Source organism: Chiloscyllium plagiosum, chromosome 37 (genome assembly GCF_004010195.1).
Source record: "Chiloscyllium plagiosum isolate BGI_BamShark_2017 chromosome 37, ASM401019v2, whole genome shotgun sequence".
Classification (NCBI taxonomy): Eukaryota; Metazoa; Chordata; class Chondrichthyes; order Orectolobiformes; family Hemiscylliidae; genus Chiloscyllium; species Chiloscyllium plagiosum.
The window spans coordinates 2,280,839-2,307,713 of record NC_057746.1 but is presented as its reverse complement, the minus strand read 5'-3'; the positions used below and the strand labels follow the sequence as shown (position 1 = coordinate 2,307,713).

General features: G+C 43.3%; 1 protein-coding gene across 4 annotated transcripts; it reads right to left on the bottom strand.

Moving 5' to 3' along the window:
- LOC122541593 (zinc finger protein 271-like) lies at positions 1 to 26,627 on the bottom strand. 4 transcript variants are annotated; one of them, XM_043678447.1, is made up of 4 exons: positions 26,607 to 26,627; positions 17,769 to 17,909; positions 14,936 to 16,254; positions 1 to 1,851 (listed from the first exon to the last, which is right to left on the bottom strand). In XM_043678447.1, the coding sequence occupies exons 3-4, from the start codon at positions 15,861 to 15,863 to the stop codon at positions 671 to 673; spliced, it is 2,109 nt and encodes a 702-aa protein (XP_043534382.1). In that variant the 5' UTR covers positions 15,864 to 16,254; positions 17,769 to 17,909; positions 26,607 to 26,627; the 3' UTR covers positions 1 to 670. The 4 variants fall into 4 exon arrangements, with proteins under 4 accessions (XP_043534382.1, XP_043534378.1, XP_043534380.1 ...); XM_043678443.1 differs by lacking the exons at positions 14,936 to 16,254; positions 17,769 to 17,909; positions 26,607 to 26,627 and adding exons at positions 4,719 to 4,857; positions 6,032 to 6,066 and having other exon boundaries at positions 7 to 2,469; XM_043678445.1 differs by lacking the exons at positions 14,936 to 16,254; positions 17,769 to 17,909; positions 26,607 to 26,627 and adding exons at positions 4,790 to 4,857; positions 6,032 to 6,066 and having other exon boundaries at positions 7 to 2,469.
- Positions 26,628 to 26,875: the final 248 nt, after the last annotated feature.

Genomic DNA, 26,875 nt, shown 5'->3' with positions numbered 1-26,875 from the left:
CACATCAGGTAGTTTGGCTAATGTTAAATGTCATTTATTGAGAGTTAAAAATCTATACAGAAGATTAAGGAACAGCAATATTGAACAATATTTAACCAAACTAAATGCACTAAAAATGACTTAAGATCTTTCCCAGAATATGAAATGAATCTTGGAAGAGTATAGGGCCTGGTTAAAAGGTGAACACTGTGATTACATCGACATATGATGGGCTGAGGGAACTCAGGTCTGTTGAGGCTCATCCCCACTCCCTCCCCATACTCAGGATAGTAGTCCCCCCAGACAGGAGAGTACAAATTTTCCCCGTGGTATTAGTCAAACACCCATCACTTGAAGGGGATCTTCTGTAATTCACATTCCCAACTAAAGCTGGGTTCAGTTCTAACCCATATCCACTCCAGACAGCTGGCTCACTTCTTGAACACACATTCATGTCAGGGGAAATGTACGCGTGTGTGTATGTTTTGGTGGATGTGTGGAAGATTTGTCACACATCTCATACCTGAAAGGTTCCTCACAATGTGGATTTTCTGGTGCTTCAGGAGATCAGAGGACTGAGTACTCATCACAACATTTTACCTGATTGATTCTCCCCATGTAAATCTCCTGATAGCCTAGGAGCGTAAAGATGTTGTGGAAGCTTTACTACCCACTTGCACGTTAATAGGTACTACCTTGTGTGAATGATCTGGTGACACACCAGGCTTGATGATTGTTCAAAGCCCTTGTTACACACCTCACACTTAAATCGACTGTGCTCCTTGTGAATCCTTTGGTGCCTCAGGAGGTCAGAAGATTGGGTGAAAGCCTTCTCACAACTCTCACATCTGTACGGTTTCTCTCCTGTGTGAATGCTGTGGTGCATCAGAAGCCTGGTCGATGTTGTAAAAGCTTTATCACAAACCTTACATTTGAAGGGTTTGTCCCCTGTGTGAACTGCTTGATGTCTCAGAATATTTGATAATTGGGTGAATGCTTTGTCACACACTTTGCATGTGAATGGCTTCTCCCCTGTGTGAATACGTTGATGTACACGGAGGTTCATTGAGTGGGAGAATGATTTGTCACACACCTTGCATGTGAATGGTTTCTCTCCCGTGTGAATATGTTGGTGGGCGCGAAGGTTCGAGGATCGGGAAAAGGATTTGTTGCACACCTTACATGTGAATGGTTTTTCCCCTGTATGAATACGTTGGTGTGCATGGAGATTCGATGACTGTGAGAAGGATTTGCTACACATCTCACATTTGAAGGGTTTCTCCCCTGTATGAATCCTTTGGTGTGTCAGAAGTTCAGAACATTGTGTGAAAGACATCTCACAGAATTCACACTTGAAGGGTTTCTCTCCTGTGTGAATGCTGTGGTGCATCAGAAGCCTGGTCGATGTTGTGAAAGATTTATCACAAACCTCACATTTGAAGGGTTTTTCTCCTGTGTGGATTGTCTGATGGACCAGCAGGTGTGATAACTGTGTGAAAGCTTTGTCACACACCTCACAGGTGAATGGTTTCTCTCCTGTGTGAATGCGTTGGTGAACCCGGAGGTTCATTAAATATGGGAATGATTTGTTGCAGACTTGGCATGTAAATGGTTTCTCCCCTGTGTGAATGCGTCGGTGTTCATGAAGGTTCGACAACCATGAAAATGATTTGTCACAAATCTCACACGTAAATGGTTTGTCCCCAGTGTGAATACGCTCGTGTTGTCGGAGGTTCGATAATCGGGAGAAAGATTTGTCACAAACTTCACATTTGAATGGTTTCTCGCCGGTATGAATACGTTGGTGTTCACGGAGTGTTGATGAATATCCAAACGATTTACTGCAAATCCTGCACGTGAATGGTTTCTCCCCTGTGTGAATGCGTTGGTGTACACGGAGGTTTGATGACTGCGAGAAGGACCTATTGCAGACCTCACATGAGAACGCCTTCTCCCCACTATAAATGCTTTCATCTGTGTGGAGATTCGAGGCTTGTCCAAAATCTTGGTCATATATCTTACATTCAAATAGATTCTCTTCCATGGCTCAGTTCAAAAGATGCACTTTAGGTGTTGGACAATATTGAGACATCATGGGACCCTCCTCACAAGCCTCTTACATAAACACGATCTCACTGCAGGAATGAGTCAGGGGTTCATGAGGCTCAATGAATGATTCAAACGCTCTCCACACTTAGAGATGCTCACACCTTTCCCAGCCTCTCCTTGATCGACTGCCCATAGTTACATTTTCAGAATGGTTCGCTTTGATGGAAGGCTCCACACCACTGATAGTTTCAGATCTGATGATATAATGAAATTTCCCCTAACCTGACAGATTTACTGTTCCAATCTTCTAGTTATTCATCAATGTTTCAAAGGGACTGAATATCTTCCCACAATTGTGCAGTTATTCCTTGGGTGATGGTCAGGATTTATCAGCAAAGTCTGTCATCTCTGTATTCTCTAGTGTAGTACGGTGCAATCCTTCTGTAAAACAGAAAAAGGAAACATGATTTCCTCCAGCTCCTATGCTTTGCTTTGTTGAAAGGGCTGACTCCACAATGAGTCCCAGTCTGCTATTGCCCTATGTGGCAGAATCAGATGCAAGCCCCCTCTTTTTCTTCACTTGACTGTCACACATCCTTTGTTTCTGGCAAGGAGACTAGATAATGATCAGGAGCAAACAATGTGGCTACTTTCTTTTCTCCACCCATAACCCCATCTTCCTAGGCACCATAAGGGAAAGACCGAAAAGCGGAGTGTAAAACATGCTCCAAATTGCAATGACTGCATGTTGTGATGGTGAAGACCAGTTTAACCCTTAGAATATGTCCTTAATATTAAAAAACACTTAGGATAAACATTAATTCAATGGAGATTTAGAAACTTCTCTCATTTATTTTGCCAAAAAAAACACACTGAGCAAGAAGTGGGAGAAGCTGAGGAAAGTATTGGTTAGTGTAGCTGATTGAAAGGTTTTGATTTACCCTAGGAAATTAGATACACTGCACTCGCTCAGACTGCACATCTCAAATTTAGCTGTCAGCCACCACACTGGTCAAAACAATCAAATCCAAGCCCAGGCATTTGGGAAGGGCTGAGGCCTTCAGGTAAAACCTTTAAAAGAGGCATTAAAGACTTTTCAACAGATATTTTCAATAAGTGTGTCTTCAGGAGTGGCAACTGAGTGCTATGGTGTTGGATTACTAATCCAGTGATTGAGACTTAAAATCCAACTATGGAAAGTTACAAACAGAATTATAGAGAGAAACAGGCAGTTTGATCCAATTTGTCCATACAAGTGTTCATATTTCACGTGAATCTCCTCTCACCCTATCAGCAGATCCTTCTGTTCCTTTTTACTTCATCTGCCTATCTGGTTTTCCTTAAAGATAAGTAGAAAAATAGGTAGCACAGTGGCTCAGTGGTTAACACTGTAGCCTCACAGCAGCAGGGACCCTGTTTCGATTCCTTGGGTGACTGTCTGTGTGGAGTTTGCACATTCTCCCAGTGTCTGCGTGGGTTTCCTCCAGTTTTCCCCTACTATCCAGAAGATGTGCAGGTCAGGTGGATTTGCCTTGCTAAATTGTCCATAGTGTGAGGCGCATTAGTCAGAGGGAAATGGGTCAGGGTGGGTTGATCTTCGGAGGGTCGGTGTGGACTTGTTGGGCCAAAGGGCCTGTTTCCACATTGTAGGGAATCTAATCTATTCTAATCTCTGCTCTTTATTTCATGTTATGAAGTTGAAGGCATGAACTATACCTTTAAGAGAGAGTGAATGCTGTTCTGCACTAAGAGCTTACAAGAGCAGTCTCAGACTGCACTAGAAAATTGAAAAAAATGTAACATTTAGCTGTGAAATAGATAGCTGAGTTGGTTGCTGTTTTGACAACAATTTGAATTTAACTAATCAGTTTAAATTATGCCCAAAATACTAAAACCCAATCAAGTTTGAACTTAGTGTTTTTTTTGCCAGCATCGAACCAATGAAACAATCTGACGTTGAGGCAGGCATTTTGAAAGTCTGACAGAGCAACTGCCATTGAAGCACTCTCTATCAAAGGTACCTTTTCATACGAAATATATTCGCAGTAAAAGAAAGATGATGACCCAGGGAGATCTTCAGCCGGAAGAAGACGATAGCCACTGTGTGGTTTTGAAATTGAGTTGATGTAATTTAAATAAGTATTTTATTGGAACAGTATATTGTTATAGAGTTGGAGGCAGATAATAAGCAGTTAAGAGAAAGTGGGAGGCTTAGAGTTGTGAATAGTTGTTGGTTAATGTTCACTTTGAGAGTTAAAGAATAAATTGATATTATTTTCTTTAAATAGTGGAATTTAGGAGTTTCTGTTGCTCATATTTTAACAGATTACAAGGCGAGGTGAGCTTTTCTAAGCGTTTGGTTTAATTAACAGAAGGGTTCACCGCCATTTTGTAACACGCAGCCACTCCATGTTGTGAAATGCAATTTAATAAATCTTGCAATTTGTCGACATGATTCAAAATTGAAGTGACACAACTACCATTGGTTTGCCTAGTCTACATGTGACGCCAGTCCCACACAACATGGTTGACCCTAAACTGCCCTTTGAAGTAGCTGACCAAACAATGATGAAATTACCACAAAGTCCAACAATAAGATGAAAATCAGATTGATCTGGACAAGCCTGACATTATGTAAAAATAAGCTGAAGGTGATTTCAGCCCAGAGAAATCTGTAAAATCTCTCTTACGAAGGTCTAACGACAAGTCTCCAAGTGAGAAGAGCTGCCCCATAGACTGGTGAAGTAGCAGTGATACTCACTGAATTGCATCAATCTGGAAACATCCCAGACTCCACTGTTACCACTGATAAGCAGGATGCTGTGGATGCTAGAAATATGAAATAAAAACAGAAAATGCATTTAAAACTCAAAGGATCTATGAAGAGAGAGAAACAGAGTTAACATTTCAGGTCTGCGACCTTTTATCATGGGGAAAGTTGAAGATGAAATAGGTTTTAAATGAGAAGTGAGTGGGATAGAAAGAAGGATTGTGATAGAGGTGGGGGTAAGACATCCAAGATTGAATTACATGAAAGTGAATCCTCCAGAGTCAAAAGAAATGGACGTGTGGCAAGAAAAAAAACAAAAGATTGCTGAGAGCAGATGCTGCTGACTGAAAGAACAAACACAAACAAGCAAAGAAAATGAAACAAACTGGGAAACACAGTTCACAGCCGGAAATTATGGAACTCACTATTGAGTTCTATCATCCTAATGTTGGGAGTGGGGCAGAGTCTTCAATTGAGGAAAATTATGTTGTGGAGGGTTGAATCATTAGAACAGATGTGTTGGAAACAGGAACTGCATTGTTGCAGTTAAATACATCTGATCAGCCAGTCTTGATATTCAATTCAACAATTTCAGACCGTAAACTCTGTCCCCTTTTGTTCCTTTTCTTTGCTTGTTATATTATTTGTTCTTTCAGTCCACAGCACCTGCTCTTGGTCCATCTTTTGTTTCTTTTTTGCCCCATTTGCCTTTGAACCAATAATGTCTGTTATTCAATGTCTCCTGTCTTTCACCTGTCCCACCCACACTTCATTTAACTTTAACTTATCCCAGTCATGGTGAAAACTTTAAACCTATTTCTCTCTCCTTGCAGGTGCTGCTTGACCTGCTCAGCTTTTCCAGAATTTTCTGTTTTATTTCATTCTTAACCATGTTGGAGTTCAACGCAGACAGAAGTGTTTTCAATATTCAAAAATATCAAGCGGATGATTAAACCCGACCTCCTCCTCACCCTCTCATATTCAGGAATGAGCCAGCAACAAAACGTAGCCTGGAAATCAGAGGGAAATGCTCCCAATAAATACACTCAATATCCAATACACAGCTCCAGTCACACAGTTCAGCACAAAGCACCGAGTAAACAGCTCTCTCAGCTGGATCTTCTCACACAGTATAAAGGACATTTCCACCCCTGACTGCCCACAGGATAGTCAGTCTGCCTGAAGCTTGGTATTATGGGATACAATTTGTATAAAAGCTGCTCCTTCACTCACCATCTCCTCACTTGGTTTTCAGTCCCTATAGGAAGTGAACCAGCTCTGGAAGAGGAAGAGGAGACAATGGGCAGAGTGGGTGGACTCTCTGATTGACGTCTCTCACAGTCAATCCAAATATTTTTGGAGCAACGTGAGTTTCCTGAAACTTGGGAAACTGACCGAGGAAATGGAGGTGCTTCATGAATTGATGTCTGATAGCCATAACAACTGCAAGGGTTAACTTCTCTAGAGGATCACTTCTTTCAGCTCGAAGTTTCTGAAGCTCAACATTCACTAGGATGTTCACTCGTCCTAAGATGACCCAGCCCATTCACCTTTCTTGGGCTCCTCTGTCTAAACAGAGCGATATTTGTCAGCGTAACACTAAGATGATTCTTGCCATTCCCCTTCTCTGGGGAACACTGTGATCCATTCCAAGGTGTAACTCGGAACTGAAACAATTCCTCAGCATCCCATTCGTTTCTCTTGGTGAGCTGCCTCAGAGACACACGGTCTGAATAAACAACCCCCCCTCAGTGTGTGCTGCCTGAAATGGAGACATCAGCCAGGGAAGGAAGGGATGGACCTTGTCCGTAACCAAGCTAACCATTAGCTCCATCACCTTCCCCAGATATGCATGTGATGTCTGTCAATGAAAGCGTTGTGGGATAATCCAGTGAGTAGGTTCACATGGAGTATATTCATACGGCCAATACACACACCACGAAGGAGAGGAAGTACAGCTCTTGTCAGTCTCCTCAGGCGACCTTCAATACCATGTGAGGAATGTTCCCTCTCATTGTCTTACCGCCTGCACATGTCTTTGAGGTCCGTGCTTGGCAGCGAGTTCCGAAATTGGAAAACAAGGCCGATCGCCATGTGCAGGACATTGGAGCGGCTGTGCGCTGATGCTGTTCAGAGGGAACAATGTGACCAATTACTCTCAGCATTTTAAGGATGCAGCGATTCCATAAAACTCGTGACCTCTACTCCGAGTGTTCCATTACATTTAGATCTATCCGCAGAATTTAAATTCTGCCGTAAATGAAAAGAGAATTAAAGCAGAAGCTCCACACCATATTTTTGAGCTAATAATATGAAGCCTACATTTAATAATTTTGAGTGTTCCTTCACTTGACATGACACAACTGAACTAAACTATTAGCTTGTAGGCTGTGCCTGAACGCTCAAAATCCCTGGCTGTAATTTGAAATCATCTCAAACAAGCACAATTAGTAGAAACTCACCACTCTCACCCAGAGCCGTGGTCATTTCTGTGGTTGGTACCAGCTTCCAGGCTGCTGTTTTACAAACCATATTTGATGGGTTTTTAAAGTGAAAGGTAATAACCTGATTTGGAAATGCAGGTGTTGGACTGGGGTGGACAAAGTTACAAATCACCCAACACCAGGTTATGGTCCAACAGGTTTAATTGGAAGCACTAGCTTTCGGAGCGCCACCCCTTCATCAGGTGGTTGTGGAGGACACAATTGTAACACAAATTTATAGCAAATGTTTACAGTGTGATGTAACTGAAATTATACATTGAAAAATACCTTGATTGTTTGTTAAATCTGTCACCTGTTAGAATGACCATAATAGTTTCACTTCTTTCATATGTAAATCACAAAACCTTTTTTTAAAAGTTACATTCTCAGGTTAACTGTAACAATTGATGTCAGCGCAGATAAGATTTTGAGATATTAAAGGTGTTAGCCCCCTGTGTTCCCTGTCTGTGCCATAATGTTTAGACTGATTCTAATCTAAAAAATGAGTTAACAGAGTCTTACATGGATGCAGTTTTTGAGCAAAGTACAATGTAACTCTGCAAGTACAAATACAGCCCACAAACGTATATGTGTATGTGTCCATGTGGGTTTTTATGTATGTGTGTTTGTGTCTGTGCGTGTGTATGTGTTTGGGGTGGGGATTTGAGAGTGAGAGAAAGTGTATATGTGTGTGTGAGTGTAGTGTCTAAGTCTGTGAGAGGGTGCATGTGTGAGTGTGGGAGTGTGTGTGTGTGTTTGTGAATAGGAGTGTGTGTGTGTATAATGCAATGGTGGTCACCTGTAGTGTGACATGAACCCAAGGTCCCAGTTGAGGCCCTCCCTATTCGAACTTAGCTATCAGCCTCTGCTTGGCCACTTTTCACTGCTGCCTGTCACGAAGTCCGCCTTGGAGGATGGTCACCCGAAGGTCCGAGGTCGAATGTCCTGGACCGCTGAAGTGTTCCCCAACTGGGCTGGTATTAACAGCCTCAGTACTCAACACCAACAACTGCCAATCTCCGAACACCGTTCTACAACTCATCCACTTTATCCTCGATCACAACGTCTTCACCTTTGACAAGCAGTTCTTCATCCAGACACATAGAACAGCCATGGGGACTAAACTTGCACCCCAAAACATCTTCATGCACAGGCTCGAACAAGACTTCTTCTCCACACAGGACCTCCAACCAACATTATACACCAGGTACACTGACAACATTTTCTTCCTCTGGACCCATGGCAAGGAGTCACTGATAAAACTACACAGCGACATCAACAAGTTTCATCCCACCATCAAACTCACCATGGACTATTCTCTACTATCTGTCTCGTTCTTGGACACATGCATCTCCAGCAAGGATGGAGACCTCAGGACCACACTCTACCGCAAACCCACAGACAACCTCACAATGCTACACTTTTCCAGCTTCCACCCAAAACATATTAAAATAGCCATCCCCTATGGACAAACCCTACGCATATACACTGGATCTGTTCAGATGAGGAGGAACGTGACGGGCACCTGAAAATACTCAGGATGCCCTCATAAGGTACAATACTCAACTCATCGACTGCCAGTTCCAATGTGTCACAGCAAGGAACCATAATGACCTCCTCAGGAGACAGACATGAGCTGCAACCGACAAGGTACCTTCATTGTCCAGTACTTCCCAGGAGCCGAAAAACTACGCCATGTTCTTTGCGACCTGCGACACATTATCAATGAGGGTAAGCACCTCGTCAAGACCTTCCCCACATCTCCACTGCTCGCTTTTAAACAACTGCCAAACCTCAAACAGATCATTGTTCATAGCAAACTGCCTAGATTTCAGGACAACTCCATACAACCCTGTCACGGTAGGCACTGCAAGACATGTCAGAGTGTGGACATCAGAGTGTGGACATAGATACCACCATTACGCATGGGGACACCTCCCACCTTGTACATGGCAGGTAACCATGTGACTCAGCCAACGTTGTCTATCTCATACACTGCAGGCAAGGATGCCCTGAAGCACGGTACATTAGTGAAACCGAGCAAAGGCTACAACAACGGATGAATGGGCACCGCACAACAATCAACAGAAAGGAGGGTTCCCTCCCAGTTAGTGAACACTTCAGCAGTCCAGGACATTCGACCTCGGATCTTCGGGTGACCATCCTCCAAGGCGGACTTCATGACAGGCAGAAGCGAAAAGTGGCCGAGCAGAGACTGATTGCTAAGTTCAGTACCCATAGGGAGGGCCTCAACCGGGACCTTGGGTTCATGTAACACTACAGGTGACCGCCATTGCACTACACACACACTCCTATACACAGACATGCACACAGACACTCACGCATGCACCCTCTCACAGACTTAGACGCTTTATACTCACACACACATATACACTCTCTCTCACAGACACTCATTTTAGATTAGAATCAATCTAAACATTATGGCACAGACAGGGAACACAGGGGGCCAACACCGTCAACACCTCAAAATCTTATCTGTGCTGACACCAATTGTTACAGTTAACCTAAGAATGTAAATTTTAAAAAAAAATTTGTGATTTAAATATGAAAGAAGTGAAACTATCATGGTCATTCTAACAGATGAGAGATTTAACAAACAAACAATCAAGGTATATTTCAATGCATAATTTCAGTTACATCACACTGTAAACTTTTGCTGTAAATTCTGTGTCTTACAATTGTGCACTCCATAACCACCTGATGGAGCAGCGCTCCGAAAGCTAGTGTGCTTCCAATTAAACTTGTTGGACTATAACCTGGTGTTGTGTGATTGGTAATAACCTGGTACTTGTAGCCTACAAGGAAGTGGAGGCAATGACTGGTTTTAAAATAAAATTTGATGGGGACTTGAAGGAACTTCCAGAGCAAAAGCGATAGAGCAGGGGAATTTGCTTGCTGACTGTATAGGGTCTTTCAAGTTCATTAGCTGCTGTTTTGGTGTGTTGGTCGGTTTGTGGGCTATCATGATGCCAAGGGGTCTGAGTAGTCTGGCAGTCATTTCCGAGATGTCTTTGATGCAGGGGAGAGTGGGTAGGGTTTCTGGGTGTTTTGTCTGCTTGTTTGGGTTTGTTGCTGAGAAATCGGTGACATGACCCTCTCTTACTAGTATCCTTACGTATGGATGAGGAAGGACACCACTTCGACTGGGACATCCATCTTAGGACAAGCCAAACAGAGGCACACATAAGAATTCATAGTAGAAAGGATTCCAACCGGAACTCTATCAACAAACATATTGACTTGGATCCCATTTACCACCCCCTGAGAAAAAGAACCGGAAATGCCATCACTATAGGAAATGATGTCACCACAGGAAATGACATCACCAACCCAAGGAAACGCAAACATACAAACAGAAAGCGGGCTACACCACCAGTGCTTCATTCAGAGGCTCACTGAAGATGTTACCTAGTATGGTGACAAAATGTCTGAAAATGAACCCTCCAGCTCAGCGAGCAAACCCATATCCAAAACCTCAACCTGAGCTACAAATCTTCTCAAAACTCGTTGACTGGACTGTTTTACAAACAGCAGCCAGGGATGGGCTTCACGAACTCAATTTTTAAAAATTTTGATAAACGCATGATTTTATATTTCTTGGGAAACATCTTGCTTCCTGTAAACTAGAAATTATGAACTTGTTGAAAAAGAAAGCAATTCAACCTACAGTGACATTGCTCAATATACTATCCACAGGACACTTACTGTAGGACCCTGAGTATTTCAGTGAATAGGAGCGCACCATGCTGACAAATCAGAGGGTTAAAAAAAATTAATTTATTGACATAAATCTATAAAGATTCACACAACAGATCAACAACACAATATTGAGCTTTGAATAATCCAAAAACAACAAAATATTTGAAATTGACCCAAGATCATTCCCAGATCATTAAATGAATTCTGGAGGACAGTAAGGTGAGCACTGTTATTACATCAAATATGATTGGATGAAAGAATGAAGGTCTGTAGAGACTCACCTCCCGACTCCCTCACCATACTGAGGATAGTAGTCCTCCCAGGCAGAAGAATACAAACATTCCCGATGGTATTAGTCAAATACCTATAATTCACATTACCTAAAGCAGTGTCCAATACTACCCTATATGCAATCTAAAGACACACAAACATAAACCTAATTCTCAACTCTCTGTCCTTTGGCCCTCTAGTCTTCACAGTGTAACTGTAACTGTCAATATGACTTAACCACTCCCTCATATCCATATTCTCCACCCGTTCGCAAAATAAACCTCCTTCCGAGTCAATCTCCAAATTCTCAGGTCAAATAGATCAGGGTTTGAACAGAACTCTTACACAACAAGTTTAGCCATCCATCACCAGATTTGACTGGATCACATCAATCATTAGTGGTCCTGCTTTCCTCTGCCAAAACTGCTAATTCATCCAGGATCATCATAAAGAGAGAAGATAACCCACACCTTCTCCTCCCTAAAACCAACTGTGTCCTTGTGGAAGTTATGTTCCAGCTGTACAAAGCTCTATTTAAACCCTATCTGGAGGAATATGTTCAGTTGTGGGCACCACACCACAAGAAGGATATATTGGCCTTGGAGGAAGTGCAGTGTAGATTTACCAGAATGTTCCTGGGGTTTAAAGGTTAAATTATGAGGACACGTTGTGCAGACTGAGCTTGTATTCCCTTGCATATCAAAAATAAAGGGGTAATCTAATTAAAATGTTTAAGATTAATAAACAAGTTGACAGAGTAGAGAAAAATGATTCCTCTGGTGGGAGAATCCAGAACAAGGGGCAAAGCATTAAACTTAGAGCAAGGCTGTTCAGGGTGATATCAGTAAACACTTCTTTACAAAAAGAGGACTGTTAACCTGGAACTGTCCCCCGAAAACCTGTTGAAGAGTTCAGAGTCAACTGAAAATTTCAACGGGAAACTGATAGGTTTATTATTAGGAAAGGGGATTAAGGCAGGTAGATAGAATCAGCAACGATCTAACTGAATGGTGTAACAGGTTCAAGAAATTACCCCAATTCTTCCACTGCCCTCTCCACTGTCAACCCAAAATCAATGCCATTTTCTCTAACCTCCAGCCAAGCTTCTGTACCATACCTTCTTTATCACAAAGATTGTCAATATTCCCCTTGATTACATCAACTTGTTCCATACACCACCCATTCCTGTATTAGTCCATCTGCTGTTGAAATCCTCATCCATGCTGTTGCTGCTTCTAGACTAGACCATTCCATTATTCTCCTGTTCAGCTTCTCATCTTCCACCCTCCATAAACTTCAGTTCTGCTAAATCTCTGAACTGACTGATTAGATTATATCCTTCGCAAGGTGTTGATGTAATAGTTGTTTCATTGAACTAGTAATTCAGAACCCAGAACATGAGGACATGGGTTCAAAGATTGGCAGAAAGTAGAGCTAAAAGAAAATCTGCATTCTCAATTCTAACTCTCATGTCTACCATCCCTGTACTCACTGACCTACACTGCTTCCCAGTCTCTTCAATTTAAAATACTCATGCTCAAGTGGCCTCACCCACTCCTTATCTCTGGCAACTTAAGCCTCAACTCCCTCTGTGATCTCAGTACTCCTTGAATTCTAGTTTTTAGTACACTCCCCCTACAGTGTGTTCATTTACTAATCATTGGCAACCACATCAGTCTCTTGACTTTATAATTCCCTCATTAAACTTTTTTTTAATCTTTATCTCTCTGCCCTCTGTATATCACACTCCTTTGACCATAGTTTTTGTCATCCCCACCTAAAATCTCTTTTTTTGTTTCTATATCACTTTTCTTCTGATGACATGTCCTTGAATGATTTTGGGATGTTTTACAAATTCAAAGTGCTCTAGAAATAGGAGCTGCTGTCCTCTCACATTCCCTCCAATTCTCAAGGCACTGACCTGGGGGACAGTCTGTAGACATTGAGCGGCCTCTGGTGCTCTGTTTAAGTGGCTGTTCAGCATGTGGAAAGCCAAACAGTGAATGTTGTGAGACAGTGGAGACTGTCACAGCCAAGATATATCCTGCCCTCCCCCTGACTTCCCAGCTGGGCTCACTGATAAGGAACTACGTTCCTGGCTGATGCTCCACTTGTACAAACCAGAGACATGGAGGCTAACTGAACTACCCCAATACTACCCCAGGAATGGCTACACCCAGGTCCTTGTGCTGGTCAATCAGAAGCTGAAGCCTTTCCAAACACTGAGTATCTGCTTGTCCTCTTAGTCAGAGTAAAGTCAGTGAGTGATTTATACATGAACTGAAAGGATACTGAGTTTATACAGGAGTGTTGATATGCACTGATATCTTCTTTTGGAGGTATTTAGTGATCGGGTTAAAGGTTAAATTGACTTTGTTGAAACAACTGGACTGATTGTAGAAGAGGTTTGTGACAGACACTACTGAGATAGACAGTGCTTTGGAATGACAGCTCCCCTATTTGAGCACTGGACAATAAACAACAGACATCTCTCAGTGCAATGAAAGCAAGTGACCTGGTTCAATGTTGGTATTGGTGTGTGGTGAGAGACAGAGAGTACAAGAAATAATCGTGGCACATGCCTCCCATGTGGGTTCAGCAATGTTCCAGGAGTTCTAACACATGTTGAAGACTTTATTACAGAACTCACATTGGGAGGATTTCTTCCATTTCGAAGTGCATGGATGGATCATGGTTAAGCTGAATGTGTGAAAAAACTTTGTCATTAAGCTGATTCAAAATGGTTTCTCACCAATTTGCATTCACTGATATCCTAAGAAGATCAATCATTGAAGAAGATTCCCAACAGTGAAAAGCAGGCCATTCGGCCAATCAAGTCCACACCAATCCTCCGAAGAGCATCCCACCCTGACCCACCCTCTTCCTGTAACTCTGCATTCCCAATGGCTAATCCACCCAGTCTGCACATTACTGGACACTATGGGGAAATTTAGCATGACCAATCCACCTAACCTGTACATCTTTGGATTGTGGGAGGAAACCAGATCACATGGAGGAAACCTACATAGAGATGGGGGAGAGTGTCCAAACTCCACCCAGACAGTTGTCCAAAGGTGGAATCAAACCCAGGTTCCTGGCGCCGTGAGGCAGCAGAACTAAACCAATATTGCTCCAATATTGCAAGCCACATATTTTAAAGGTCACTCCCAGCCAGCTTCTCTTTTGGACCAGGAGCATTGATAACTGTGTGGAAAGCTTTGTAGCAAGCCTTGCAGATGAACAGGATCTCCTGTGTACAAATGCATTGTCTTCTCACCAGTTTCAATGATCATGCAAAGCCCTGATCACACACCTCACATTAGAAGTATCTCTCTCCCAGGTGAATTCTCTTCTGCATCAAGAGCCTCCTAGATGTCAGGAAAGTTCTAATATAAGTCACACACTTGAAGGTTTTCTCCCGTGTGTGGATCGTCTGATGTCCCAGGGAATTCAGTAACTGTGTGAAGAATTTGCCACAAACTTGGCACAACTTCTACTCTGTATGAATGCATTAGTGCATCCAAGAGTTTAGTTATGTGAGAGATTTATTTGTCACACACTTTGAACGAAAACGGTACTCTTCGATGTGAATGGGTTGGTGTACAGGGAAATGCGATAATTGCAAGAATGATTTGTTACAAACCACACGTGAATAGTTTCCCACCTGTGTGAATATACTGATGTCTGCGGAGATTCGATGACCGTGAAAAAGATCTGTCACAAAGCTCACATGTGAATGGTTTCTTTCCTGTATGAATGCGTAGGTGTTCACGGAGTATCGAGGAGTATGAGAATGATTTCTTGCACACCTCACATGTGAATGGCTTTTCCCCTGTGTGAATGCGTTGGTGTGTGTGGAGATATGATGATTGAAAGAATGATTTGTCACACACCTCACATCTGAATGGTTTCTCTCCCGTGTGAAGGCGCAAGTGTCTGCGGAGGTTTGAGGACTCTGAGAATGATTTGTCACACACCTCGCATTTGAATGGCTTCTCCCCTGTATGATGGCGTTGGTGTCTGCAGAGGTTTGAGGACTCAAAGAATGATTTGTCACACCACTCACACTTGAATGGCTTGTCTTCTGTGTGAGTGCGCTGGTGTCTGCGAAGATTCAAAGACTGTGAGAAAGATTTGTCACAAAACTCACACTTGTAGGGTTTCTCTCCTGTATGAATCCTCTGGTGTATCAGAAGTTCAGAGGATCGGGTGAAAGCCATCTCACAAACCTCACATCTGAAGGGTTTCTCTCCTGTGTGAACTCTTTGGTGCATCAAAAGCCTGGTAGATGTTGAGAAAACCTTACCACAAAGCTCACATTTGAAGGGTTTTTCCCCTGTGTGGATTGTCTGATGGACCAGCAGGCTCGATAACTGTATGAAGGCTTTGTCACAAAGCTCACATCTGAAAGGTTTGTCCCCTGTGTGAATGCGCAGATGGACACGAAGATTTGATGAATCAGAGAATGCTTTGTTGCACACTTCACACATGAATGGCTTTTCCCCTGTGTGAATGCGTTGGTGTTTGACAAGCGACGATAGGCGTGTGAAGTCTTGGTCACACACATCACATTTGAATTGTTTTTCTTCCATCTGGTTGTTCAAAAGATGTTCCTTATCTATAGGGAGATTTAATGACCTGGTGGAACCTTCCTCACATATGAACAGCCTCCCACCTCAGAGTGGGTTAGTGGTCCATGAGACTCGATGAACTCACACTTCTATCCAGCTGCATCCTGACCAATCGCTCACAGCTGAACCTGATTCTGATGGACAGCTCCACGCCATTGACCAATTTTAGATCTGAAGATATGTCCAAGCCCCCCTGATCTGACTGCAGAACACAGGTTGGACTGTGAAATCAATGCCGGAAAGGGACTGGGCGTCTTCCTACAGTTTGGCCATTGTAACTTGGGTGATGGTCAAGATCTTTCTGTTGTGTCTATCCTCTCTGTATCCTGTGGTGTTTTATGATGCAATCCTTCTGTAAAACAGGAAAAGGAAATATGATTTCCTCAGGCTGCCTCTCCTCCTTTGTTAGGGCTTACTCCACAATTTTTATGTTAATACATTCACAGGACACGGACATCACTGGTTATCAAATCATTTTGAGATTGCGTTAAACTGGAGACGATCTGTTTTACCCTGAGTGTATATCTCTTTAATATAACAAAGCACTAAAAAGAAATGTTAATTCTGTAGCGACTTAGAAATTTTTCCACTTGTTTTCCAAGCTTATTTGAAGAAAACACACTGAGCAGGAAGTGTTAGAAGCTGAGGAAAATATTAGTTCAGTGTAGCCGATTGAAGATTCTGTTTTGTTCTGGGATATTAGATACACTGCACTCAATTAGACTCCACACCCCAAATTCAGCTATCGGCCACAGCACTGGAAGAAAGGATCAAATCCAAGCCCAGGCTTTTGGGAAAGATTGAGATCTTCAGGTAAAACCTTTAAAAAGACATTTCAATAAATGCATCTCCGGCTATGGCAGCTGAATTATAATGGTGCTAGATTACAATACAGAGACTGAGAACTCAAATCCAACCCCAAAAAGTTACAGAGATAGAATTACAGACAGAAACAGGCCATTTGGTCCAATTCGTCCATGCTGGTATTTAGACTTCACATGACCCTCCTCTCATCCTCTTCACTTATTCTATCGAGAGATCCTTCAGTTCCTTTTTACTTCATCTCGTTTATCTAATTTCCTTTGAAACACGCCATTGCTCTCAGCTCAACCATTGCATGTTGTGAAACACAACTTAATAAAATTTGGAGACAGTAAGGACTGCAGATGCTGGAAGTCAGAGTCAATAGATGCGAAGTTGGAAAAACACAGCAGGTCAGCATCCGAGGAACAGGAAAGCCAACATTTCAGGCCGAAACCCTTTGTCAGGACTGAGGAGAGGTAGGGAGCCCACATATTGATTTCACCAGCTTCAAACTCCCTCCATCCCCAGCCTTATCCCACGTCCAGTCCCACTCCTCCTCCTCACCTCCCTGACCTGACTTCACCTGTCCATCTTCCTACTCACCTACCTGCTCCACCCTCCCCACTGGCCAATCACAATAACCCCCTTCAGGCATCCACCTGTCACTATCCCACCTATCCTTCCTCCAGCCCCACCCCATTCCTTCTACATACTTCTGGGGTCCCCCTGCCTCCCCAAGGACTTTCCTGCTCCTTGGATGCTGTCTGACCTACTGTGCTTCTCCAGCTTCGCATCTATTGACTGTTGAGACATTTTGGAAACAGATTCAAAACAAAACATTAACATTTTCATATGGTTCTAAAACCCCAAATATTGTCTATCCAGGAAAGAAACCTGCTACAACTATCTGGTCTGGTCTTCATGTAACTCAAAACAACATGGTTGACAATACAAAATCCAATAAGAAGAGGAAAATGAGAGAGAGCGAAACAATCCTGACATCGTGTCAGTATAAGATGAAGATGATCTCAGCCTAGTGAAATCTGTAAACGTCTCTCTTACCAAGGTCTGAGGAGAACTTCCCAAGTGAGGAGAGCTGCCCCACAGACTGGTCAAGTGGCAGTGATACTCACTGAATCATATCAATCTGAAACATCCCAGACTCCTCCATCATCATCATCAACAAGCAGAATTCTACATGTACTGGAAATATGAAATATAAATAGAAAATGCTTTTAAAACTCAGGTGGTCAGCCAATATCTGTCTGGAGAGAAAAACAGAGAGTTAACATTTCAGGTCGGTGACTTTCCAGCACAACTGGGAAAAATGGGAGATGGACTAAATTTTGAGTGAGGACTGAGTGGGACAACGACAAAGGAAGATCTGTGACAGGGGAATGACAGGGAGAGATGGACTAACAGAAACATGAGTCCTCTAGGATTAAAGGGAATTGAGGCAAAAATGAGGACTGCAGATGCTGGAAATCAGAGTCGAGATTATGACTCGCCTCTGATTTCTGATGAAGGTATTCATCAGGAAAGGTTCCTACCCGAAACGTCGATTTTCCTGCTCCTCGGATGCTGCCTGACTCTGCTGCATTCTGCCTGTCGATTTTGGATTCCAACATCTACAGTTTTTTTTGTCTCTAATATATATAGAACATTGTGCATTTATTTAGCACCCTTGCAGAAGGATAAAGAAATGTGGAGACAAAGATGATCAGTAAAAAAAGTCAGAGCTAAGGACTCTGGCAGCTATAGGCACGGCCAACAATCAAAATCACAGATGCTCAAGAAACTATAACTGAACGGATGGAAATATCTTAGAGGGTTGAAGGACTGCATTGTCTTACAACCCCAGTTCAGGAGGTATGAATCTCACCATTGAGTTAAAAGGTTGTAGGTTCAAGACCCACTTCTAGGGGAGCCGATCCAATAATAACATCAGTAGAGGAGACAGTGAGGTCTGCAGATGCTGGAGATCAGAGTTGAGAGTGTGGCACTGGAAAAGCACAGAAGACTGAGTGCCTGATGAAGGGCTCCAGCCCGAAACGTCAATTTTCCTGCTCCTCGGATGCCACCTGACCTGCTGTGTTTTTCCAGCAACACACTCTCAACTATTAATCCAGAGATCCAGGTAATGTTCTGGGGAACTGGCTTTGAATCCCACCATGGCAGATGGTGGATTTGAATTCAATGAAAATTCTGGAATTCAGTGATGACCATCAATTGTCATAAAATATTTCTGGTTCAGTAAAGCCTTTTAGGGAAGGAAACACTGTCTTTATGTGGCTGACTGACATGTGACACCAAAACCACAGCACTATGGTTAACTGTCATCTGGGCAATTAGGAACGGGCAACAAATACTGGCCTGGTCAGTGACATCTACCTCCCATGAATAATTTTTTTAAAAGAACGGAAGGATATGAGCTCAAATCCACTTGAGAAAGTGTATAAGATATGAGCAGATAGGGAAAGGGTTAGTTTAGGGTTGCATGACAAAGGCTCAGCTAGCATGACTTTGACCAGGTGAGAACTTATAGTAAACAATGAGGTGCTGGAGGCAAGGGTTTAACGTGGTGAAGAATACCCATTGTGTAATGCCAGTTAACAAGGTGAAGAACATCTATTGTGTATGTAAGGCCTGCCCAAGACGAGGGGCCGCCACCTATGCACAGATGGCCGGAGGTGGCAACACGAGCCGTGGACTGCCTAAGACCAGCAAAGTACCACAAAACAACTCGGGAACGGTGTCTGGAGGCACCCAGAAGGAAGGGCAGGCTGTAGCGGAGCAGACAGCAAACAGCGGGGAGGTGCAGCAGCCGATCCAAGCTCCTTCAAGATAGACAGAGGAAATGGAAGAGGAGGGAACAAAGGAGGCAGAGGATTAGATTACTGTCAAAAGCAGGAAGAGGAAACCTCATCAGGCCCCCAAATCCACCCAGCAAAGAGGGAAGCGACACCTACACGACGAGGATACAGGCAGCCCTTCCGACGGTGAGGATGGGGGCAAGGAGGGTCATCACCAGAGGAAGAGACAGAGTGCCGTGGGGAAAAAGGAGGGCAGCACCGCCCAAACAGGAAAAGATGATCCCTCTGAGGGGACGGGTAAAGGCCACCCCCCACCCAGTGAGAACCAAGAGATACCCACCGGCCCACAGCTCCAGGTAACTGGGAGCAGCGGCCCTGTGACAGCCCCGCTGTCAGTTGGAGAACTGGACGGTGCAGACCCTGGGCCCGACCCGAAGACACCAGAGCGGGGAAATGGCTCCAGCGTGGAGCCGGACAGCTACCTCAGCCCTGGGAGGGTCCAGCAGTTTGCCATCACCACAGGGATGCACACAGCTACCCCAGAGAGGCAAGACCAGCAGCAAATGGACACTGTTAACCTCGTAAACTGTTAAAATGGGGATAAGAATTGCCAGCATCAATGTGCGCAGCATCAAATCGGCTACGCAATGGGTTTCTACGATGGCCTTCCTGGCCAACGTTAAAGCCGACGTCCTGTTCCTGCAGGAGTGTGGGATACTGCACCTCAGCAGCTACAGGAGATGGTCGAGCTTGTGGGCCCATGGGTCGTCAGTTTGGTCGGGGGGCAACGATAGCCGCGCCTCCGGCCTGGGTATCCTGTTGCGAGGAGGCAACTTCACCATCTCCGAGGTTAAGGAGGTGGTGGGCAGACGTCTCCTCGTCACTGACGTCATGCACAGGAATGTTCCCCTGAGACTGATTAATGTGTACGCCCCAGTGGGTAAGAGTGAACGGTTGGCCGTCCTGCAGCAGCTTCCACTGTTGCTGGCTACGTCCAGGCCGGTCATTCTGGCCGGAGACTTCAACTGTATCATTGATGCAGATGGACTGGGCTCTGCTGACGCCTCAGCTAAATATATGGGCATATGATTGATAAACGTACAGACGTGTATATAAAAATGATAAATTCTGATCTCTGTATGTACATGTTTACGTATGTCTGGCATGACCAACTGTACAGACCATCAAATTATTTTTTGAATAAAGTATATTTTTGAAATAAAAAATTGTGTAATGCCAGATGGCTTAACCTTTACTGTTGATGCTTGCTGACTGTCACGGTCACCCAATCAATATAGATGTTGCCTTATTTGGATACTGCTCCCTATAAGTAACTATATAATTCCTTAAGAATCTGTCATTGGAGAGAATACTGAGAACTCATGTCTTTGTGTACATGGGCGATTGCGCTCTCTCCAGGGCTCAGAATAAAGATGAAGAAGTTAGAGCCATACTGTGTCTCTGAGTGTTTGTTTCAATTGATACAGAAACAGGACAATAATATTGGTGAGACAGGTAGGAGTACAAACAAATAGTTATGATTTAGATTGGATTCCCTACAGTGTGGAAACAGGCCCTTCAGCCCAATAAGTCCACACTGACCCTCTGAAGAGCAGCCCACCCAGACCCATTCCCCTACATTCACCCCTGACTAGTGCACCTAACACTACGGGCAATTTAACATGGCCAATTCACATAACCTGCACATCTTTGGACTGTGGGAGGAACCCGGAGCACACGGAGGAAACCCACGCAGACAAGGGGAGAATGTGCAAACTCCACATAGACAGTCGCCTGAGGCGGGAATTAAACCCGGGTCCCTAGCGCTGTGTGGCAGGAATGCTAACCACTGAGCCACCGTGCCGCTATAAGTTATAGTTATGATCGGATGGTGTCAGCGATCACCCGGAAGACCAGTATCTTGAGACAGACAGGCCCACAAGGTAAGATTTTAAAACTCGGTCCGTCTAGATATTCCTGTGTGTCGGAAACGGTCTCCTCGTTCAATCGCTTTCTATTCTACGGACTCCTCGAACGGTAAACAGTCAGTCAAGAGAGACAGTTTCGTAAATGCGCTGACAAACAGGGGTTCGAGTCCCCTGAACTTAATTGGGGTTCAAGCCCCCAGGTTTTTATTGGGGTGTGGGTCCCCAGGCATACACAGTAAGAAAAGGGGTTAGAGTCCCCATGTGAAGTAAAGTGAGAAGGGGTTTTAAGTCCCCTTAGTAAAATTGAGTTAAAGTCCTCTAGTAGTGAGGTTTGATGCTCCGGAGCAAAAAAGAAAGTTAGAAATCAGGAACTTCAAAGAAAAACACCTAAACAAAATTTGGTACTTCTTAAAGTTATCACCTTTATTCCCCACACACCTCTCCGCAGAAGGACTTTGAGAACAACATGGTGTCACCAGGAAAAGGGGCAGCAAATGGAGCTGGTCCGCTCGAATCCCGACAGTGAAGTGCATTAACTGCTAGGGAAGCTTGGTTCAGGTTTTTGTTGTGGGAATGTCAGTTTCTGGGCTGTGGACTCGACTCCGTGAGTCTTTCTTCTGGGGGATGGAAGTGGCATGGACTGCGGCGCCGTGTGGTGTAAATGTAATTTCATTAAGAGGATGTGAGAAAAAAATTAGAAACACTGAAATTAAGGTTGCACTAAAACTTGGGTCGAGAAAGGAAGTTTCAATACAAATTATGCCTTACTGAAAGCATTTGCTATTTAAATATTTTGGTTTGTTAAAATACTGGTTCAGAAAATCCTTTTAAGTAACTGTTTTGCCTTATTTAGAGTCACAGAGTGATAGAGATGTACAGCAGGGAAACGGACCCTTCGGTCCAACCCGTCCATGCCAACCAGATATCCCAATTCAACCTAGACCCACCTGCCAGCACCCTGCCCATATCCCTCCAAACCCTTCCTATTCATATCCCCATAAGATGCCTTTGAAATGTTGCATTTGTACCAGCCTCCACCACTTCCTCTGGCAGCTCATTCCACACAAATACCACCCTCTGTGTGGAAAAAGTTGCCCCTTTGGTCTCTTTTATATCTTTCCCCTCTCATCCTAAACCTATACCCTCTAGTTCTAGACTTCCCCATCCCAGGGAAAAGATTTTGTCTATTTATCCTATCCATGCCCTTCATGATCTTATAAACCTCTATAAGGTCACCCCTCAGTTGCCAACACTCCAGGGAAAATAGCCCCAGCCTATTTAACGTCTCCCTATAGCTCAAATCTTCCAAATTTGGCAACATCCTTGCAAATCTTCTTTGAACCCTTTCAAGTTTCACAATATTTTTCCGATAGGAAGGAGACCAGAATTGCACGCAATATTCCAACAGTGGCCTAACCAATGTCCTATACAGCCGCAACATGACCTCCCAACTCCTGTACTCAATACTCTGACCAATAAAGGAAAGCATACCAAACGCCTTCTTCACTATCCTATCTACCTGCAACTCCACTTTCAAGGAGCTATGAACCTGCACTCCAAGGTGCAACAGAGTGTTCAGCAACACTCCTCAGGACCTTACCATTAAGTGTATAAGACCTGCTAAGATTTGCTTTCCCAAAATGCAGCACCTCGCATTTATCTAAATTAAACTCCATCTGCCATTCCTCAGCCCATTGGCCCATCTAATCAAGATCCCATTGTAATCTGAGGTAACCTCCTTTGCTGTCCACTACACCTCCAATTTTGGGGTCATCTGCAAACTTACTAACTATACCTCCTATGTTCACATCCAAGTAGTGGACTCAGCACCGATCCTTGTGGCACTCCACTGGTCACAGGCCTCCAGTCTGAAGAACAACCTTCCACACCACCCTCTGTCTTCTACCTTTGAGCCAGTTCTGTATCCAAATGGCTAGTTCTCCCTGTATTCCATGAGATCTAACCTTGCTAACCAGTCTCCCTTGTCAAATGCCTCACTGAAGTCCATATAGATCACATCTACCGCTCTGCCCTCATCAATCCTCTGTTATTTTTTTTAAAAACTCAATCAAGTTTATGAGACATGATTTCCCAAGTACAAAGCCATGTTGACTATCCCTAATCAGTCCTTGCCTTTCCAAATACATGTACATTCTGTTCCTCAGGATTCCCTCCAACAACTTACCCACCAACAACATCAGGCTCACCGGTCTATAGTTCCCTGGCTTGTCCTTACCAACTTTCTTAAATAGTGGCACCACGTTAGCCAATCTCAAGTCTTCCAGCACCTCACCTGTGACTATCGATGATACATTGAATTGAGATGTCGAGAGATTTGTATTTTGTGGGCTATGTAATAGAGCAGATTTTGTTTTTACATTAATATTAGACAACATAAGGACCCATTTAAAATTATCAAACATGTAACCTTAAAACAAATTGATTGGGGACTTTGAACCCCTGATTTGTTTGATATTCTACAATGCCTGTTTAAAAAAAACAATTGTGTCAGTGGTCATGCTTTAGCCAGTACTAAAATATCTTTGTCTCTTTTTAATGCAGAGTGTTCACAAAAAGTAGAGTCCATTTTAATTTTGATGTTTTGTTCAGATTTTAGAGAATATTAGAACTTGAGGCTGAGCTGTGTCAGTTCTGTCCATTATTGTTAAGACTTCATTGCCCCCCTTCATATTGTAAATTCAAACAATGTTGATCTCTACCAAAGTCACACAGTTCCTGGTCTGTAACCTCTGTAATTCTGACTGTCTTATTTGGGAAGTTTCATTTGGAGAACATATTAAAATATACTCTGCATTTGTTTGAAATTTGATTTGAGATATTTAAGATTTAAATCTGAACTGAAACTGCCTCTTCAATGGTTAAAACACAGGAAACATTTTGTTGTTCTCTTACTGCTCTGGATTTTTGTAATAATTTTCCTGACAGCTTGCACATTAGCCAAGTATTCATTTTTTAAAGGAAAATAATTTTTGAATAACCTGAATGAGGTCCCCCGAGGGTTTGTTTCTAGGACCATTGATTGTTGTTTATAAATGACTGAATTGTTTAGGCAGTACAATTTAGAAGTTTATGGATTGTATAAAACTTGATAATGTCATAAACAGCGAACGAGTAAGAGACTTCAAGACAACTGAGAATGTTGAAATAGGCAGACACAATTTAGTGTGGTTAAATGTGTGACTGTCTCCATACTGATACCCACCTCGGCAAGGAAGGAATGAAAGAGGAAATGCAAAGATACTTTCAGGAGCTATCATCATCTCTAGAGTTTCTCCATTCACAGGTAAAGCACACCTTCGGACCACCGCCCACCCCTCCACAATCTGATCCAACGGATTCAATCAGCTCCCCAGTCATGAGCACGGAAAGTGAAGAAGCTAACAATGGTGAGGAGGAGGTCCATATGCTTTTTGTCAGTGGCTTTCCTACAGTCATTACACCACGTGAACTTTACCTTCTCTTTCGATCATTTAAGGGATATGAAGGTTCACTGATCAAGCTAACATCAAAACAGCCAGATGATTTTGTTACATTTGACAGCAGAGCGAGAGCTGAAGCAGCAAAGAATGCTGCATTCGCCTACCCTTCTGCTGCAGCTGCTCCACTTCATGCTCAGATGCGCTGGTATCCTCCATCTGAAGCATCTCCGCAAGGATGGAAGTCTCATCAGCTTTGTTAAGTATTTAACTGCCCTTATCCAAGAATTCAGATTTCTCCAAGGAGTGATGTGCAAGGACAGACTGGATTTTGTTTTCAGGTTGGAGTTTACCGAGAGAGATTTTGGATAACTGGCTCATTTACATTCAAATTCGAAAGGGCGGAGTGGTCATTAAGTACTGTGGATTTAAGAACTTTAATAGTGAACTTTTTCAATGTGGGAGGATCCTGCAGATCCTATCTACTGCATGGACATATAATTTTTGTTGTTATAATCATTGCATGTTGTGCGTCAATAATTTACTTAAATACTGGCAGTAAGATTCATATGAAGAAGATAGTCGTGCCATCTAGGGGGTTATCATGGAATGGTAAAAGGAGGGAATGAGAAAGTCTATAAGGCATGAGCAGGTACAGAAGGAGTTAAGTTTAGGGTTCCATGACAAAGGCTCGACTAGCAGGACTTTGACCAGATGAGAACTTACAGTAAACAATGAGGTGCTGGAGGCATAGGTGATGGTTTAACGAGGTGAAGAACATCTACTGTGTAATGCCAGATGGTTTAATCTTTACTGTTGATGCTTGCTGATTGTAACAGTCACCCAATCAACATAGATGTTTTCTTATTTGGATGCTGCTCCCTGTAAGTGACTATATAATTCCTTCAGAATCTGCTGTTCGACAGAAGACCGAGAACTCATGTCTTTGTGTACGTCGGTGATCACTCTTTCTCCAGGGCTTGGAACATAGATGAAGAAGGTAGACCCATACTGTGTCTCTGAGCATTTGCTTAGACTGATACGGAAACAGGATGACAGAATGAAACAGTGAGTGTTGTACTCTCAAGAGATCCCAAGCTTGAAAGAAGATCTGAAAAAATGTCCCTTCTGCTCTCTCTGAAGTAGCTGTTTGTGGGAATTTGCTGTGTACATGCTGCATTACAACACTGACCATAACAAAGATGACCATTCTTCAAAAGTACTTAACTGGAAGTAAAGTATTCCGGAATATCCGGTGAGGTAGTTACAAATATAGGGTCACAGATACACCTTGGATGGATTTGAAAAGACAAGCAAAGTCCTGATCTCAACACACTGACCATTCACAGTCCACAGGACAAGGGCAAGCTTCCAGCGCACACACAGAACGCAGCAACTGGAAATCAGTAAGAATCCTCAGACAATCTGCGCCTCCCAGATAATTATACCTCATTTTCTCATATTCAGGAATGAACCATTAACAAAACTCAGCCTGGAAATCAGAGGGAAATGCTTCCAATAAAACACACACAATATCCAACACACAGCTCCAGTCAAACAGTTCAGCACAAAGCACCGAGTAAACAGCTCTCTCAACTGGGTCTTCTCAGACAGCATAAGGGACATTTCCAACCCTGATTGCCCACAGGATAGTCAGACTGCCTGAAGATTGGTGTGGATATTATGGGATACAATTTGTATAAAAGCTGCTCCTTCACTCACCATCTCCTCACTTGGTTTTCAGTCCCTGTAGGAAGTGAACCAGCTCTGGAAGAGGAAGAGGAGACAATGGGCAGAGTGGGTGGGCTCTCTGATTGACGTCTCTCACAGTCAATCCAAATATTTCTGGAGAAACATGAGTTTCCTGAAACTTGGGAAATTGACCGGGGAAACGGAGGTGACTTTGAGCAGCAGATCAGGTGGGGATTTAAACTGGTCACTGTCCCATCTGAATAAAACCTCACTTATTGCAGCTGCTGTCTCAGTTCCCC

Excerpts from the sequence above, each read along its gene's own strand:
- LOC122541593 (XM_043678447.1), bottom strand. The coding sequence starts at position 15,863 with ATGGAAGAAAAACAATTCAAATGTGATGTGTGTGACCAAGACTTCACA. Across the intron at positions 1,852-14,935 it reads ACATCAGTATATTCACACAG|GGGAGAAACCATTCACGTGC; the intron begins GTGGGAAACTAT and ends GCATTCACACAG.